General features: G+C 43.9%; 1 protein-coding gene across 50 annotated transcripts in view; it reads right to left on the reverse strand.

Annotated features, from left to right (window-relative positions):
* Nucleotides 1-13,676, reverse strand: part of EPB41L3 (erythrocyte membrane protein band 4.1 like 3) — a 145,439-nt gene that overhangs the window by 38,846 nt on the left and 92,917 nt on the right. For all 50 annotated transcript variants that reach the window (XM_075744369.1, XM_075744345.1, XM_075744380.1 and 47 more), the window contains exons 4-5: nucleotides 3,090-3,194; nucleotides 670-712 (exon numbers count right to left, since the gene is read on the reverse strand). In XM_075744369.1, the coding sequence (XP_075600484.1) occupies nucleotides 670-712; nucleotides 3,090-3,194 (148 nt within the window). The remainder of the gene's footprint in view (nucleotides 1-669; nucleotides 713-3,089; nucleotides 3,195-13,676) is intronic.

A 13,676-nucleotide genomic window follows, 5' to 3' on the forward strand; every position in this document is an offset into this window, starting at 1 on the left:
AGAGCAAAGTTCAAGCTTTTGAAATGCAGGAAGGAAAGATATTTTAGATAGACTGTGATCTTTACATCAGTGAAGTATTTCAGTATGGGGCATGAACAGCGTTCCTGGATGTGATATAAATATCAGTAACGCAAGGAAATAATTTATGTACATGGCCTAGTCCCTAAGGTTATGTTGCTTAATGTCAAACTTCAGGTTTTTGCATCTCTGCAAATGTCAAGTTGTTTTCAGCAATGCAAGTTCATGTGTTACGAGCCTCAGTAACCGCCTGCACTCATTATGGGGCAAAATACCTAAAAGATGAAGGTAATTCCTGTGCCAGAGACTGGAGACAGGATGCAAAAGAAGATTGTGAAATAGGCTTTGTCGCCTCGGGGGAACCGCGCTCCCCTGGGAAAGTGGCAAGAAGGGGGCTGTGGCCCTGTCCTGCCCGTCCCCTCTGCCTGCAGGCAGCGGGGCGGGGGTGAGGGAGGGGGGGCTGCCGAGCCCCTGGTGCTGGGGTCATCCCGGCGGGACGGGTCCTTCGAGGCAAGAGCAGCGAGTTACCCCAGCGGTTCAGCCACAAGCATAGAGGATCGGAGAGGCTGGGCAGTGGTGGGCAGTGATGGGCACCAGAATGAAAGTTTTCCAGACCCCCTGAAACAAACACACAAACGATAATAAACTTACTTCGGATCTGCTTCTTGATTTCCTTGGCAGGGTCCAACCAATTCTGCAAAGAAAATGTCTCCTTTTTCAATTTGAATTAGAAAACACAATAAACATTATTTTTAAAACAGTGCTACGAGTCAAAGCTAGAACATGTGGAGGTCTGCCACCCCTTTCTGCTTGGAGCAGCGGTAGGCAGGAATAACACTAACTTCCAAGATGTGGCCCTGGGTAGAAGCAGGATTTTTATTAACCTTCTCAGATGTTGAAGGGCTGAATGGTTTGAAATAAAAAATTAAAAAAATAGAAATTAGTGAAGTAAATCCACAGAAACCTTTTTACAGAGTATCTTCTGGGAAAATTAAATTTCTGCAAGCTTGTTAAGAAGGGGTTTATTTTGTTTGTTTGTTTGTTTGTTTTCTCTAATCCTGGAAGGGCTGAAAAGCCTGGCTAGAGGATAAGCAGGCACAGCATAGGGCACTGCCCCATTTGCAACCCAGTGTGGGCATGAGGGGCTGCCCGGGGGCAGAAGGAGCGCGGGAGGAAACCAGAGGCAGAACCACAGCACACGGGGCTGCGCAGAGCCCGGTGACTAGGCAAGACAAAACTCCTGCCGAGGAGCTGGGGAATTATCACGGTGATGCTTTACTACTCCATGGATGCCAAGCAGCAAAGGAAATTCCTCTGGAGGAGGCGTGGGGTCTCTTAGTGCCGCCGCTGCAGCCAGAGCGTAGAATGAATAGAGCAGCCTGCTCTGTACCTGCCTTTTGGGCACTGGGAGGTAAAAGCCCTCCACTTCTGCCTTGTCCTCCAACAGAATCAAATTAATATTTCAAATGGGTCACACGGCCCAGAACAAAAAGTTCACTTCCCCTAGGAAAGTTCCACTTTCTCCAAAGAAAGATAAACAAATGTGTCAGAGAAAAAACAATAGTAAAGAAATATCAAACAAGCAGAACACAACAATCCCTCCCCAACAAAAACAACCAGTTTGCAGCTGTCCAAACCCCGTCTGTGGCACAAAACATGAGCCTGAAGAGCTCCAGCTATTGCTAGGCAGGAAAGCACACTGTGCACTAAGAAATTAAAGATGCATCAGGATTTCTGTTTTCAAAGATGACATGTGATGCGGGCACACGTATTGTCTGGCTGGAAGTTACCTGGCAGAGGAGGGAGGTGAATTGCTAAGTACTTTGACATCGAAAATATGCCTGCTATTGATCAGCAAATGTGGTGGCAGGCAGTATTCTTTTAGCTATTTAGCTCTGTAAAGTAACTGTCGATCTATAAATATTTAGTGCTTCTAAACCACCTGTTAATAATGAATACATTCTTCTCTTTCCAGTGCAGGAAAGCACACTTATCTGGAAATGCACTTAAACATCTGTTTAACTTTTACCACAACTCAAAACTGAGCATATGCTAAAGTGTTATCTTGCACTGGCATGGACCAAGTGTCTGCTTAAGTGATTTTCTGAATCACAAAAAAAATCCTCACATTTAGAAGTCTGTAAAGAAAGGGGAAAAGGGAGACGAAAAGACTGATTTCTTTTGAATCATATATAATTGAAACAAAGGGAAGCCTAGAAAACAAAACTGTTGTTCTCACAAGACAGCTAAAATAACAGTAATAGCTCCAGCTTCATCAGGGGAGACCTCTCAGGCCATGCAAATCACGAAACACCTTCACCTGATGAGCTCTGCTGGGCTACTGGCACCTACTGCTAAAAAGTTTTGTTACTGGTTTCTTTTAAAATATTTATCTTAAAACACCAAAACCCACAAACCATATTTGAAATTATCCTTTGATACTCTCTCTTTCATCATAACATGTCAACAATAAGCTATCTACATATACATATATATCACCTGAAAATTAGATCATCTTGGACACTGTTAATACACATATTTAATCCTGCAGTTGAGATGCAGAGAAGCAGAACATGATTCACTATTCCTGCCAACTGCTTCTGAGGACTTATGTCTTCAGCCAAATCAACAATAACACTAAGATAAAGCAAGTCAAGACTTAAAGCCTTACTTTATCTCAGTAGCTAGCAGGAGCAGTGAATCAGCTCCTGCCTATCTGTATCTCAACCACATTATTAAATAAGCCACATTTTACTATTATATGGTTAGTAGTGTATCTATGAATGTAAATCTGACTTTCTTCTATGGCAGTAATGAAATAAATCATACTAGAAAGAAACAGCCAGATGATTAACTTCTTTCATGTCATAAACAGCCAATACAGAAGGAAGCCAGGGAAACACAGGGGATGTTCTTGAGAGGTACAGAGTTATAAAAAATAATAGCTCAAGCTATGGAGCTTGGCAAAGAAGACAAAAACAACTTCTGGACTGTTTGCAACTGTACGGAGGGTGTCTCGGGGAGCTCTGACGTCCACGTGCCAAAGGCTAGCCTGCAGTTTTGTGGATTACCTTTTGGTTTTCCGTGTCTCTGTACGTTAGCCCAAAGTAGTCTTTTTCCAAAAGGTTCAGATGCTCGCACACTTTGTCGAACAGCACTTGACCTCTGGAACGTTTCTGTGGGAAATGAACGGAGGGGAAAAAATCACATTTACAAAACAAATATAAGCATTAGAATAACACCTTTTCTCTTCAATCCTCAAATCAATAACCCCAAAATGCTTTAATTCAACTCATCTATCTTTCAAACCTATTGACCTGGAGCTTCATAAGAATCTGCTGAATGGGACAAATCTGCTTTTCATAGAAGTCCGGGTCTTCTTGTAGAGTCAGAAATGAGTCAATACACATCACGTTGCAAGTTTCAATTAGAAGACCTCTTCTGTCTTTCAGAAATTGCAACTTCAGATGCATGCCAAGGTCATCTCTCAGCAAACCAGAGTGTTCTTTGTATGCAGCAGAAGCAACAAACAATGGTACAAAATATTCCTGGTCATGGACTATCATCAGACCTGTGACTCAGGGATGATCCACTGGAGGAAAAAAACAAACGTGGAGGTATTTCTTGCTTCAGTAACAATGTGGACTGATTCCAGGATCCTGTTTTGTCTAATATATGGGGAAATGTGCTACCACCATCTACTGAAATCACTGAAAGAGCCTAGTATCTCACTGGAAACGCAGCTGGGTGCACAAGCAGCTTTCCAGTGTCCCACTAACCTTCTTTACAGCTAACACGTTAGATGAGAAGATCTCTCACTGTCAACAGCCAGAGCCCTTAGCAGAAGCTCCGTAGTATCTCTCGTATTGGACGGTAAAAATTCAGGTCATCCTAGTTCTCAGCGTTGTATGTGACACTGAGAAAAATTCTCCAAAAAACCAAACACAGAGAGAAACGTGCTCTTTATGAGCTACATGTGCCAACTTTGATATGCATTAACTATGATAAACAATTCAAAATTATTTGGGCCACTGTTTCATCACTGCCTGCTTCTCTAAGTGCAACTCAGCTAAAGGAAAAAAATCTCCCCACTTTGTATCAAACACACGCATACATAAATATTTTAATTGATGCCAGCGCCGCAGTTTCTTTATCTGTAGCACACACATGACTTGCAGCAGACTAGAAATACGCTACTTGCTTCAAACACAGCACAGGAGGCTGACACAAAAGAGGAGAGAACACCGCCTCCGAATTCACGCGCCTCTGCAGACAGAGCTGTGCCCGGACCGCGCTGCCAGCCCAGCAGCCTTGGCCGGGGGATGGATATTTCACAATCCAAGCTGACAGCTAAGCCAACAAACCCATGGAGCCCAGCACTGGCCTCAAACTATTTTAGAAGTGGTAAGCAAGCCAAGAGGAAAGGGAAAAAAAAAAAAAAAAAAAAGAGAATTGAGGATTGGCGCCTAACACCCTGCAAAAACATTATGAGAGACGACGGAGGGAGCTGTGCAGCATAACCTCATTTATGTTCAATTTGGTATTTCTACTGAGGCTCTGATGGTGTATTAGCAAGGAAGCAGGGAAATATCCTCTACATTTTTATCGATGGGGAAACTAAAGAGCGTGGCTGATAGAGTCTAACAAGTGTCCTCCAGCTGAGCAAAAACCAGGCACAGAAGTGCATTGCAAGCATATTGCTGTAACGCCATTTGCCATGTCTTCCAGCATCAGTTGAGCAAACAGCTGTAGGGCCCTGTTCTGCTTGTCACATGCCTTCCGCCCTGTAGTAGGAAGCACAACTCTACCCCAGCTCCTTTATAATTTCAAACAAATGTTTAGTTAATTCTTCACACCCCAAACTTGGAAGTAGGTAAGAGGTTGGTGGTTTTATACTTGATGCTCCATGGAGATGATAAGGCAAATAAAAAAAGATTTGACCACTGGTGTGCAGAGAGGAACCAAGTCAGAGCCTTCAAGCCAAAATAGTCACGTTTCTGCTATGAGCAAGCAACACTGTATTTTGCCAAATTTCTGGCTTTTCTATGTGATAACAAACTAAGTGGTTACACTGAATGGAGAGAAATAAGCAGGTTAGCTCTACAGACTACCTGCTTTGAGAAATGCTATGTCTGCACCATTTACATGTATTTGAATCATGACACTTCAATGTCCTCTTAATTTTAAGAGCTACACAAGGCCAACACAGAAGCTGTTTTATTTGGCCGATGCGTGCAGCTACACAGATGTCAGTTTTGAGAAACAGCAGCTAGCAGCTGCAAGGTACGGTGCTTTAACAGGGAATTGCAGGAAACAGTTGTGTGGGGCTGTGCTGTCATAAAAAAAACCTCAAAAAACAACCACAATAACCCAGCGCTCAGGATTTCTTGTTTGGCTACACATTGCAGGCAAGTGAGAATAATTATGGCAAGCCTGGAAGAACTTGCATAGCTCAGTATTTGTCCATGACAAAATGAATCCTCCTCCTCCTCCTGCAGGAAGATGCCCAAGTTGTACTCAGCCACTTTCCACAAAATTCCTGCCACGTCAAGATACAGGAAAGCCCTGCTGGTGCTGCAAGAGGATGTCAGATATAACACATGTAACTGACAGCCCTTCCCGGACGGGGTCCTCTCTTCACCCGACACCAGGTGTGAACTGGTGAAGGCTGACGGGAAGCCTTACCAAGACCACTTTCCTCCTCTCTCTCCACAGAAACACCCCATCAGCACCCAGACAGATGAGCCTCACGTTGCAGCCTTGCCGCTCCCCAAGAGACTCTGCCCAGGTCAAAGCTGACCCGTAGCAGCAAGATTTAGAGGGCTCCTGTCATTGGGGGAGTGGGGTCTGCCCGGCAACGTAGCCACCACTGGTGTCCTCCAAATCCTCGTGCACCTGAGTACATGCAGCACTGCTGCTTTGTACCCACGCAGCATTAGCATGCACAACCTCTTTCTAAAACAACGTTGCACAAAAACACAGTGAGGGAAGGCTACTGCATTAATCCATGGAAAATTAAGAGGTTTAGTTAGGAATATATAATTAAAGAAACTGAACGGACCTCCCGTGCTCTTGTTAATTGCTTCTATTTTACTGTGTGCCCCAATAAGCATGCCAGACAAGGCATGGGCATCATTGCTTTCTCAGGGAGAGAACAGGAGGAGGAGAACTGAAAGGTCAAGTTACAAATTCGTACAGCTCCTCAACCCATCCCTAAACCTTTGCTTTCCACCATTTTGGGGTGACAAGTCTAAGGCGACGAAAGACTGACAGCGTGCCCATTACTGTGGATCACAGGCTAATGCCAAAAATGCCAACCAATTCTCAGCAGTCCAAAAAATGTGGGTAAAATATCAGACTTGATGCTATAAAACACTGGCCCTGTAAATGAAGAGTTTTTCTGAAAGGTAAATATGGCAAGATTCTCCTCCAGAAATATTCCTCACTGTTTTTCAGGCATGAATGGGACAAAATGAAATGTGCAGATGTGGAAAAAGAGACACTTTGCTTAAGCTTTGAGAAATCAAGACAACAGAAAGACTGCAAAACATAGATTGAATGGTTTAAATGAGTACAAAAGTCCGGGAACAAAAACTTTACACTTTCCACAGCCTGCTCCCTGCAGCTCTGTAAAGGCCAGGGCGCTCTCTCAAAGCTGGAACGGGAATAAACAGCCTCCTGGTCGAGCTCGCAGTGAAAGGAGCCAGCAGCAGCGAAGCTGGCAAGCCTGCACCCGCCAGCAATTCCCACACGCAAGGGAGAGGACAAGCAGCCTCTCTCCTCACCAGCTTCTCCTTGGTTTTGGAGCTGAGCCTCTCCCTCCTTGGGAGGCCGAAGGCCACAAAAAGCTCTCCCATCCCCTAAGCGGTTTTCCCAGAAATAGTCCACGCTCAAGCCCCTCCACATCATCTTCTTCAGCCCATAACCCTCCATCCTACCTCTGTCCCCTTATAAGACCATCAGACCAAGATAACACATTGTACCTCACAGAGTGAGGAGCTCAAAAATTAAGTACTTCCATCTTAGCTCTGGAACAAGATTATTATAAAGTCACTTTTTCTCGTTGGCAAACATTTGGGTGCAATGTCTGGCATTTCTTAATGGAGAAAAATAATGAGAAAGTTTTCCTTTATTATGATTAAGCCCATAAGCTGTAATGTACTTATGATAAACAAACATTATTAAAGTAAAAAACCGCAAGCCTTCTTTATAGATACGCTGTCACCTCAGTCACAAAATATGTATTTGCGCACTAACATAGTCACAGAATCACCGACTGGCTGGGGTTGGCAGGCACCTCTGAAGATTGCCTAGTCCAAACCCCTCGCTCAAGCAGGGCCACCTAGAGCAGGCTGCTCAGGATCACGTCCACCTGGGCTTTGAATATCTCCAAGGATGGAGACTCCATAGCTTGCCCGGGCAACCTGTGCCAGCATTTGACCACCCTCATAGTAAAAATGTCCTTTTCTTATGTTTGAATGGAATTTCCTGTATTTCACTTTGAATACACTGCCTCTTGTTCTGGCACCGGGTACTGCTGAGCACAGTCTGGCTTGGTCTTCTTTACTCCTCTCATCAGGTATTTGTATACATTGATGAGAGCCCCCGGAGCCTTCTCTTCTCCAGGCTGAGCAGTCCCAGCTCTCTCAGCCTTTCCTCACAGGAGAGGTGCTCCAGTCCCTTCATCATCCTCACGGCCCTTTGTTGGACTGTCTCCAGTATGTCCATGTATCTCTTGTACCGGGGAGCCTAGAACTGGACCCAGCACCACAGGAGTGTCTCACCAGTGCTGCGTAGAGGGGAAGGATACACCCTTGACCTGGCAACACTGCCTAATGTGGTTCAGGACACCCCGGCCCTCTTCGCTGCCAGGGCACATTGTTGATTCTCATTCACCTTGTTGTCCATCAGGACCCTGAGGTAACAATAAATCCTGTATTGTAGCAATCAATCTACCAAACCCATGTGGTGCTGTAAATGTGACAAGCAATGAGGAAAATTACATGGGAAACAAGCAACCAACAACTTAATACAAAGATGTGACACCAACTTCCTTATGCAAGCGCTAGTAAGACCCCGGGAATCCTCTTTGCTCTTTAGTGAGATACAGGGAAGAGATCAGGAAGCTTCAAATGTTATGTGCTAGATGGTTCTTCCCAGACTGGAAGCTAGTTGTGCCAGAGGAAAACTATCAGGATCCAGAGCTGCCACCTCCAAAAGGCAAATTTTGCTTCTTTGCAAGAGCATAGGCTTGGCTGCTCCATGCCAGGAGGCACCATCTCTCAGAAATCTGTCCTTCAAGCTGCTGTGGCTCCTGGTTTGGCAGGCCTGCACTGTCCCCGAAAAACGACCATTTGCAACCGTCTGCGGGGCACTTTGGCACCCACCTTGGTGATGCAGCCTGAGCCCCTCTTCTGAACCCTTGCCCTGAACAACACATCTTCACTTCCTGAGTAACCTCCAACCTTCCAGACCGGCCACCTTCCCTAGCTTTATTCCAGCGGAGAGGCATCTGTGCCTCTCCTCCTCCTGTGAGGACCTGTCACCACTCAGGCTTCTTCCAGACCGAGTCCAACCCTCCGTCTGACAAATTTCTCCCTGAAGGTGCAATGCCGCACCAGGACTGGTATCTCAGCAAGGCCGAGGAGCCACTGTCCTCAGAGGGTTTTGAGGCATCGGCCAGGCAGTGGCCCAGCTGGCCTGACCCAGCACCAGCCATGGCCCTGCTCAAACCAGGGGCCCCACCAGGCCCTCCCGCCCAGTGCGGCTGTGACATTGGGCTCCCCGTGCATCTCCGCAGGTGCTAAGGGGTTAATCGTCATGCACCTGATTAAAGTGCAGAGTGTTAGTCTACTCTCATACTCTATTTTTACTTACAATCAGATTACCTTCCTCTCACTGACAGGAAACCAAGATGAGGAGGTGAAGGGCAGAAAACAGCCCTCTCAGCTTCCTAGAACTGAAAGCTATTGCAACCTCCAAAGTGTCGCATTTTGGAGCGGTTCTATTTTTGCATCCGATGCTGCAGTCTCATGCGGATGCAAAACGCTGAGCAAGGGCTGGAGGAGGAAGCTGTCTGCAGCACGCAGGTATGCCCCTCCTGTTTGAAAGCGATTACAAGAGACCACATTTGGATCGAGTTTTACAGACAAGGGAAAACCTGAAGACAGAAAGAGTCCCACGGCCAAACAGCTATAAAGGGATTCATTTTTGCCAGCAATAACCATCATTTCCACCGCATAGCGCCTAGAAGGTCAGGGCACCCCAATGAACTCAAACTTTGCCCCCCTTTCTGTTCAGTCAAGGAGCACAGCAAGATGAACAAGTGTCACAGCTGTGGACCTGGATTTTAAATGGGAAGAGTCTGCAGACATCTTTCTGCGCAAATACACATGCAAACACGACATGACCACTTTCCTCAGAAAATCTGTCAAGCAGCCAACAGAACAATGCAACACTAGCACCAGCCTGGCGTTGAACTCTGTACAATTACTGTAATAACTCCAGTCGGGCACGATGGCTGGAAGAAGGACAAACAGATTAGTATCATGAAATCCCGGTAGGAATAATTGGACTTTAACTGATGTTGAGGTTATCTGGTTCACATTCCTAATTAGCATTTGCACTTTCCAATGGACCTTAACAATGCACTGCATAAACGTGTGGGCTGGCTCTAGCCTTGCATGCTGTAATGTATTTTGGCATGTGGCTATACTAACCTCTTCCTTTTCCCTCGTTCTTTCTGGTGGGGAAGTATTAGTTAATTGTTTCATTTGCAATGTGCATGATGAAAAAGATTCCAATTGTCTCCAGACCACTGATTTTATTTCATTTTACTGTTTTGATTTACACTGCATTTTGCAAGTTATTTTGGTCGACACTTTGGTTTCTACACTGCACAGGCCACCCGGTGATCTCTGTGCAAATGCAAGGAAAAGTTAAAATGTATATGGCAACAAGTAACTAGCATACACCAGGGGAAGTTTCTCCCTCCCCACGTTGCAGCTTCTGGAATTATTCTGGCAACACAAACAAGTGTAAATGATTAACTGGTTGTCAGGAATACTTTGTACTCGCCGCAGTGAGCACTCTCTTCCCACAAATTCCCCCAGCTGAGTCTCCGAGTTGCTGAATTCCAGCCTCCTGACAACACACTTTCTCATTCTTTCCTCATGAATTACCCAGCTTACACAAAAATATGCCCAATCCCAGAAAAAAACTCCAACATTCATTACTTCCAAGTTCAAGCGTATGCAAGCTTCCAAGATCGCTTTTATACTGAGAACCCCATTTCTGGGGGAGGGATTTGACCGTTACAAATATGTCATAATTTTACATGCATAGGCAAATATGCGCACAATTTAATGCACATAATATGTGCATACACAAACATATACAAATTTATGAGTAAGTGAACGTTCAAGTGTGATTCCAAATGCAGAGGAGCTGGTGACCACATCACAGCACTTCTCCATCTACGGAGAGTCAATCAGAGGTCCTAAACTCATGCAGCCATTCTGGTAAGGAGCATTTTTATCTGGAAATGAAATAAAAATCTAGATACTACGACATTTCCCATATTTTTCTGGAAGAGTTTCAGCTGGTCAAGACATGAACAGCTGAATTGGAAAATTCTAGAAGCTAATCATTGCACTTTAGGCCAGAAAATTTCCAAATAGGGAGAATGTAATTTTTGAACAAATCCTGATTAGAAGATGAAAAAAATAGTAGAAGGTTTATTTTTCCCAAGGAAGATAAATGGAAGAAGTCATTCCAAGAAGTTTAACTTCATTTCACTTCTACACATTTGTATTTTGCATTTTCAGAGGATTTGCTTTTGTGTTGTTTACACTTCTCTACAGTTTCTCTCCACAGGGAAAAGAAGATGAAGGAGAAAGGTGACAGAGGAGAAGAGAAACCCTGAATTTCTTCAAATCTATCTTTTCCCAACTGAAGTCCCCAGCAGGAAGCAAAGTGGGGAGCATCCAGAAAGAAGAATAGGATGGAAAATCTTTACTGGAGCATCAATTGGCAGAAAATCAGCACGTTTTCCTCTAGTTTTCTGAAGTACGTCTTACAGACACACGTATAACTTGCAGGATGAGAGCTTTTAAAAGCATAACATGACTCAAACACTGGAATTTAGGCCCCTACATCCCTTGCTGTGCTTTCTGAAAATGGCACTGACAGCTCCAGAAAAATCAACATTTAGTTTATCTGAAAAGTTCAGTGCATTGAGAGCGATGTTCTAGGCATTATACAAAACATTTTGAAGAAAGCCACTTCTGCTACTGAACAAAAGCTTTGCTGAAGTTACCGGTACAACCTTGTACACCAAAGACAGTGGTAAGATACAGTGACAAAGCAAACCACCACCACCCTACTCCCCTCTCCCACGCAGACAAATAGACAAAAGCTTAAAAATAAAAGAAATAAACTCATCCGGTCTTTTTACTCCAACTATTTTACATTTCTTAGGGAAAAACCTTGGGTTTGACACATGCCGAGTATTATAAATGAACATTTATGAAGACATATGTATCCCTTGGATGGACATCATACTCCCAACCAGTTTGTAAGCAGTTCACCAGCAAGTGTCGTTGATGCTGAACAAGACCTTTCTGCCAACCTCTCAGGTGGGTTCAGCTGGCAAAGAAAATAAAAGCAATGAAATAAAAGTTTCAAAGCAAAACACATTCGCTTTTTGCTTGTCAAAAGGAAATACCATTTAATCTGTTATGTATTTAATTATAGCTGCTAATGAAACTTCACTGGTAAGCTGTATTTGGGAAAGTCCCGGGTCACAGTTCCAAATACAATCTACTGAACAAACAATTTAGCCAGATGTGGGAAGAACTAAGAACTAGGCAATTTCAGATGGATATAGTTGAATAAGAGCTGTATTAAAAAGATTTTTTTTCCCCAATATGAATATACATCACAGAAAGAAATGCTTGTCCTGAAAGCTGCATGCCAATACAAGCTCTCCAAACGCTCTATTTATTTATTGACATTTTTATGTGTGAACTTACATATACATCCCAGTAGGTGACCAACAAGTTCTCATACTCTGAAATAAAAATTGCAATATTATTTTGCCTATCTCTGCTTGTTAATTTAGAACTCGACCTCATACTGCTCTGCACGTATAAATGAACATCACATAAGAAAACTCAGGATAGGCTAGAAGGTATTTTGACACACCGTGATGACTGATTATTTTCTTTTTTCCCCCATCACAGTAGTACTATAACTTATCAGCTTATTGATGTTTATTGTAATATAGCACCTTGAAATGTATTACCATTCCTGAAAATAACCTTTTCTGACACCAATTTCCTAAGTATTTAATACAAGCATTTGGATAAATACGTAACACTGTCTATGCTATAGTTACATACCTGCACCAAGTGTCAATGACATTGTATAACATGACATAGTTTTTATCAGGGGCAACCTTCATTAATGCCATTTGAGCTTGCAATCCTAAAAAGCCAGCACTAATCTAAAAAAACCCAGGGGACTGCTAAATCCCAGTAAGAAGATTGGTGACCTCGTCCCAATTCTGGCACCAAACCAAATTAGGGGTTTTGCCTTCTACATCAGCAGCAGAGATCACACCAGCACTGCCAGCACACGAGCTCTGAGCGTCCCGACGTGCGCGCCACACAGTTTGCATGCTTAGGAATAAAGCAAGCACTTTGTTCATGGGAGTGCAAAGCAGCAAAAGGGGACACCTGAGAAATAATAAACACTCTGGAGCACGTCTTTATACGTGGAAGCCTAACAGCCACGGCTGCGTGTGCACAACGGCTACAGAAATACCTGTCAAGCGTGACGAGTATCAAATGCTCGGGCATCGCAAGTGCATCAACAGAATTCGTACTGTAAAAATTGAGATCTGCTTACAGCTTACAAGCATTGGTCTCCAATAAAAGGTAAAAACACAGCGGATACTGCTTCTCAAAGAGCAGTTCCATTCTCAGCACATCAATTCGTCTCACACATTTGCTAAATCTTGACATAAAATAATAAACCGTATTCCATGATTCTGGAGGCTTTTCAAGAGAGGAAAAGTACCCCCCCTTGCTCAGCTTTCTTAAGAACACAGATTGTTTGGGCTTGGATTTTAACCAGACGTGCAGCTGATCCGTTGGCTTAATGCCTCCCGCCTGCCCCACCGCCTCCTGCAAGACACTCTGTGGTAACTCCTGCGGGTCTCTTGGGATTCAGTACAGCAGTTGAAGCTTTCCAGTGGGGGTTACAACTATAAATATTTTCCTTATTCTACCTATACTTGGATGAGCTCAGCAAATGCTCATCTCTCCTGTGTAACTGCTAACTATGCACAAGCCTAGCACCGACACAGCAAAGGGAACCAACCACTACCCGTACCATAAATAGTTACTGGCATATATCAGCAAAAATCAACCATAAACATTTTATTTTCAGCTGAAAAAAACCCTCTACTGTCAACATAGTCCGATTTACAGAGTAATCTTGCCATATGAATTTAAAAGCCACAGAGCTCTCCCTGACCTACATTGCCAGGCTGGAGAGAAAAAAAACCCAACAGAACATCACACAGAAACCATAGCACAGAAAGATGCTCTTGAGACAGGAGAGGTGGCACAATAATCAGGTTTTTAGATTTGGGG

This window comes from Balearica regulorum, chromosome 2 (genome assembly GCF_011004875.1).
Source record: "Balearica regulorum gibbericeps isolate bBalReg1 chromosome 2, bBalReg1.pri, whole genome shotgun sequence".
Classification (NCBI taxonomy): Eukaryota; Metazoa; Chordata; class Aves; order Gruiformes; family Gruidae; genus Balearica; species Balearica regulorum.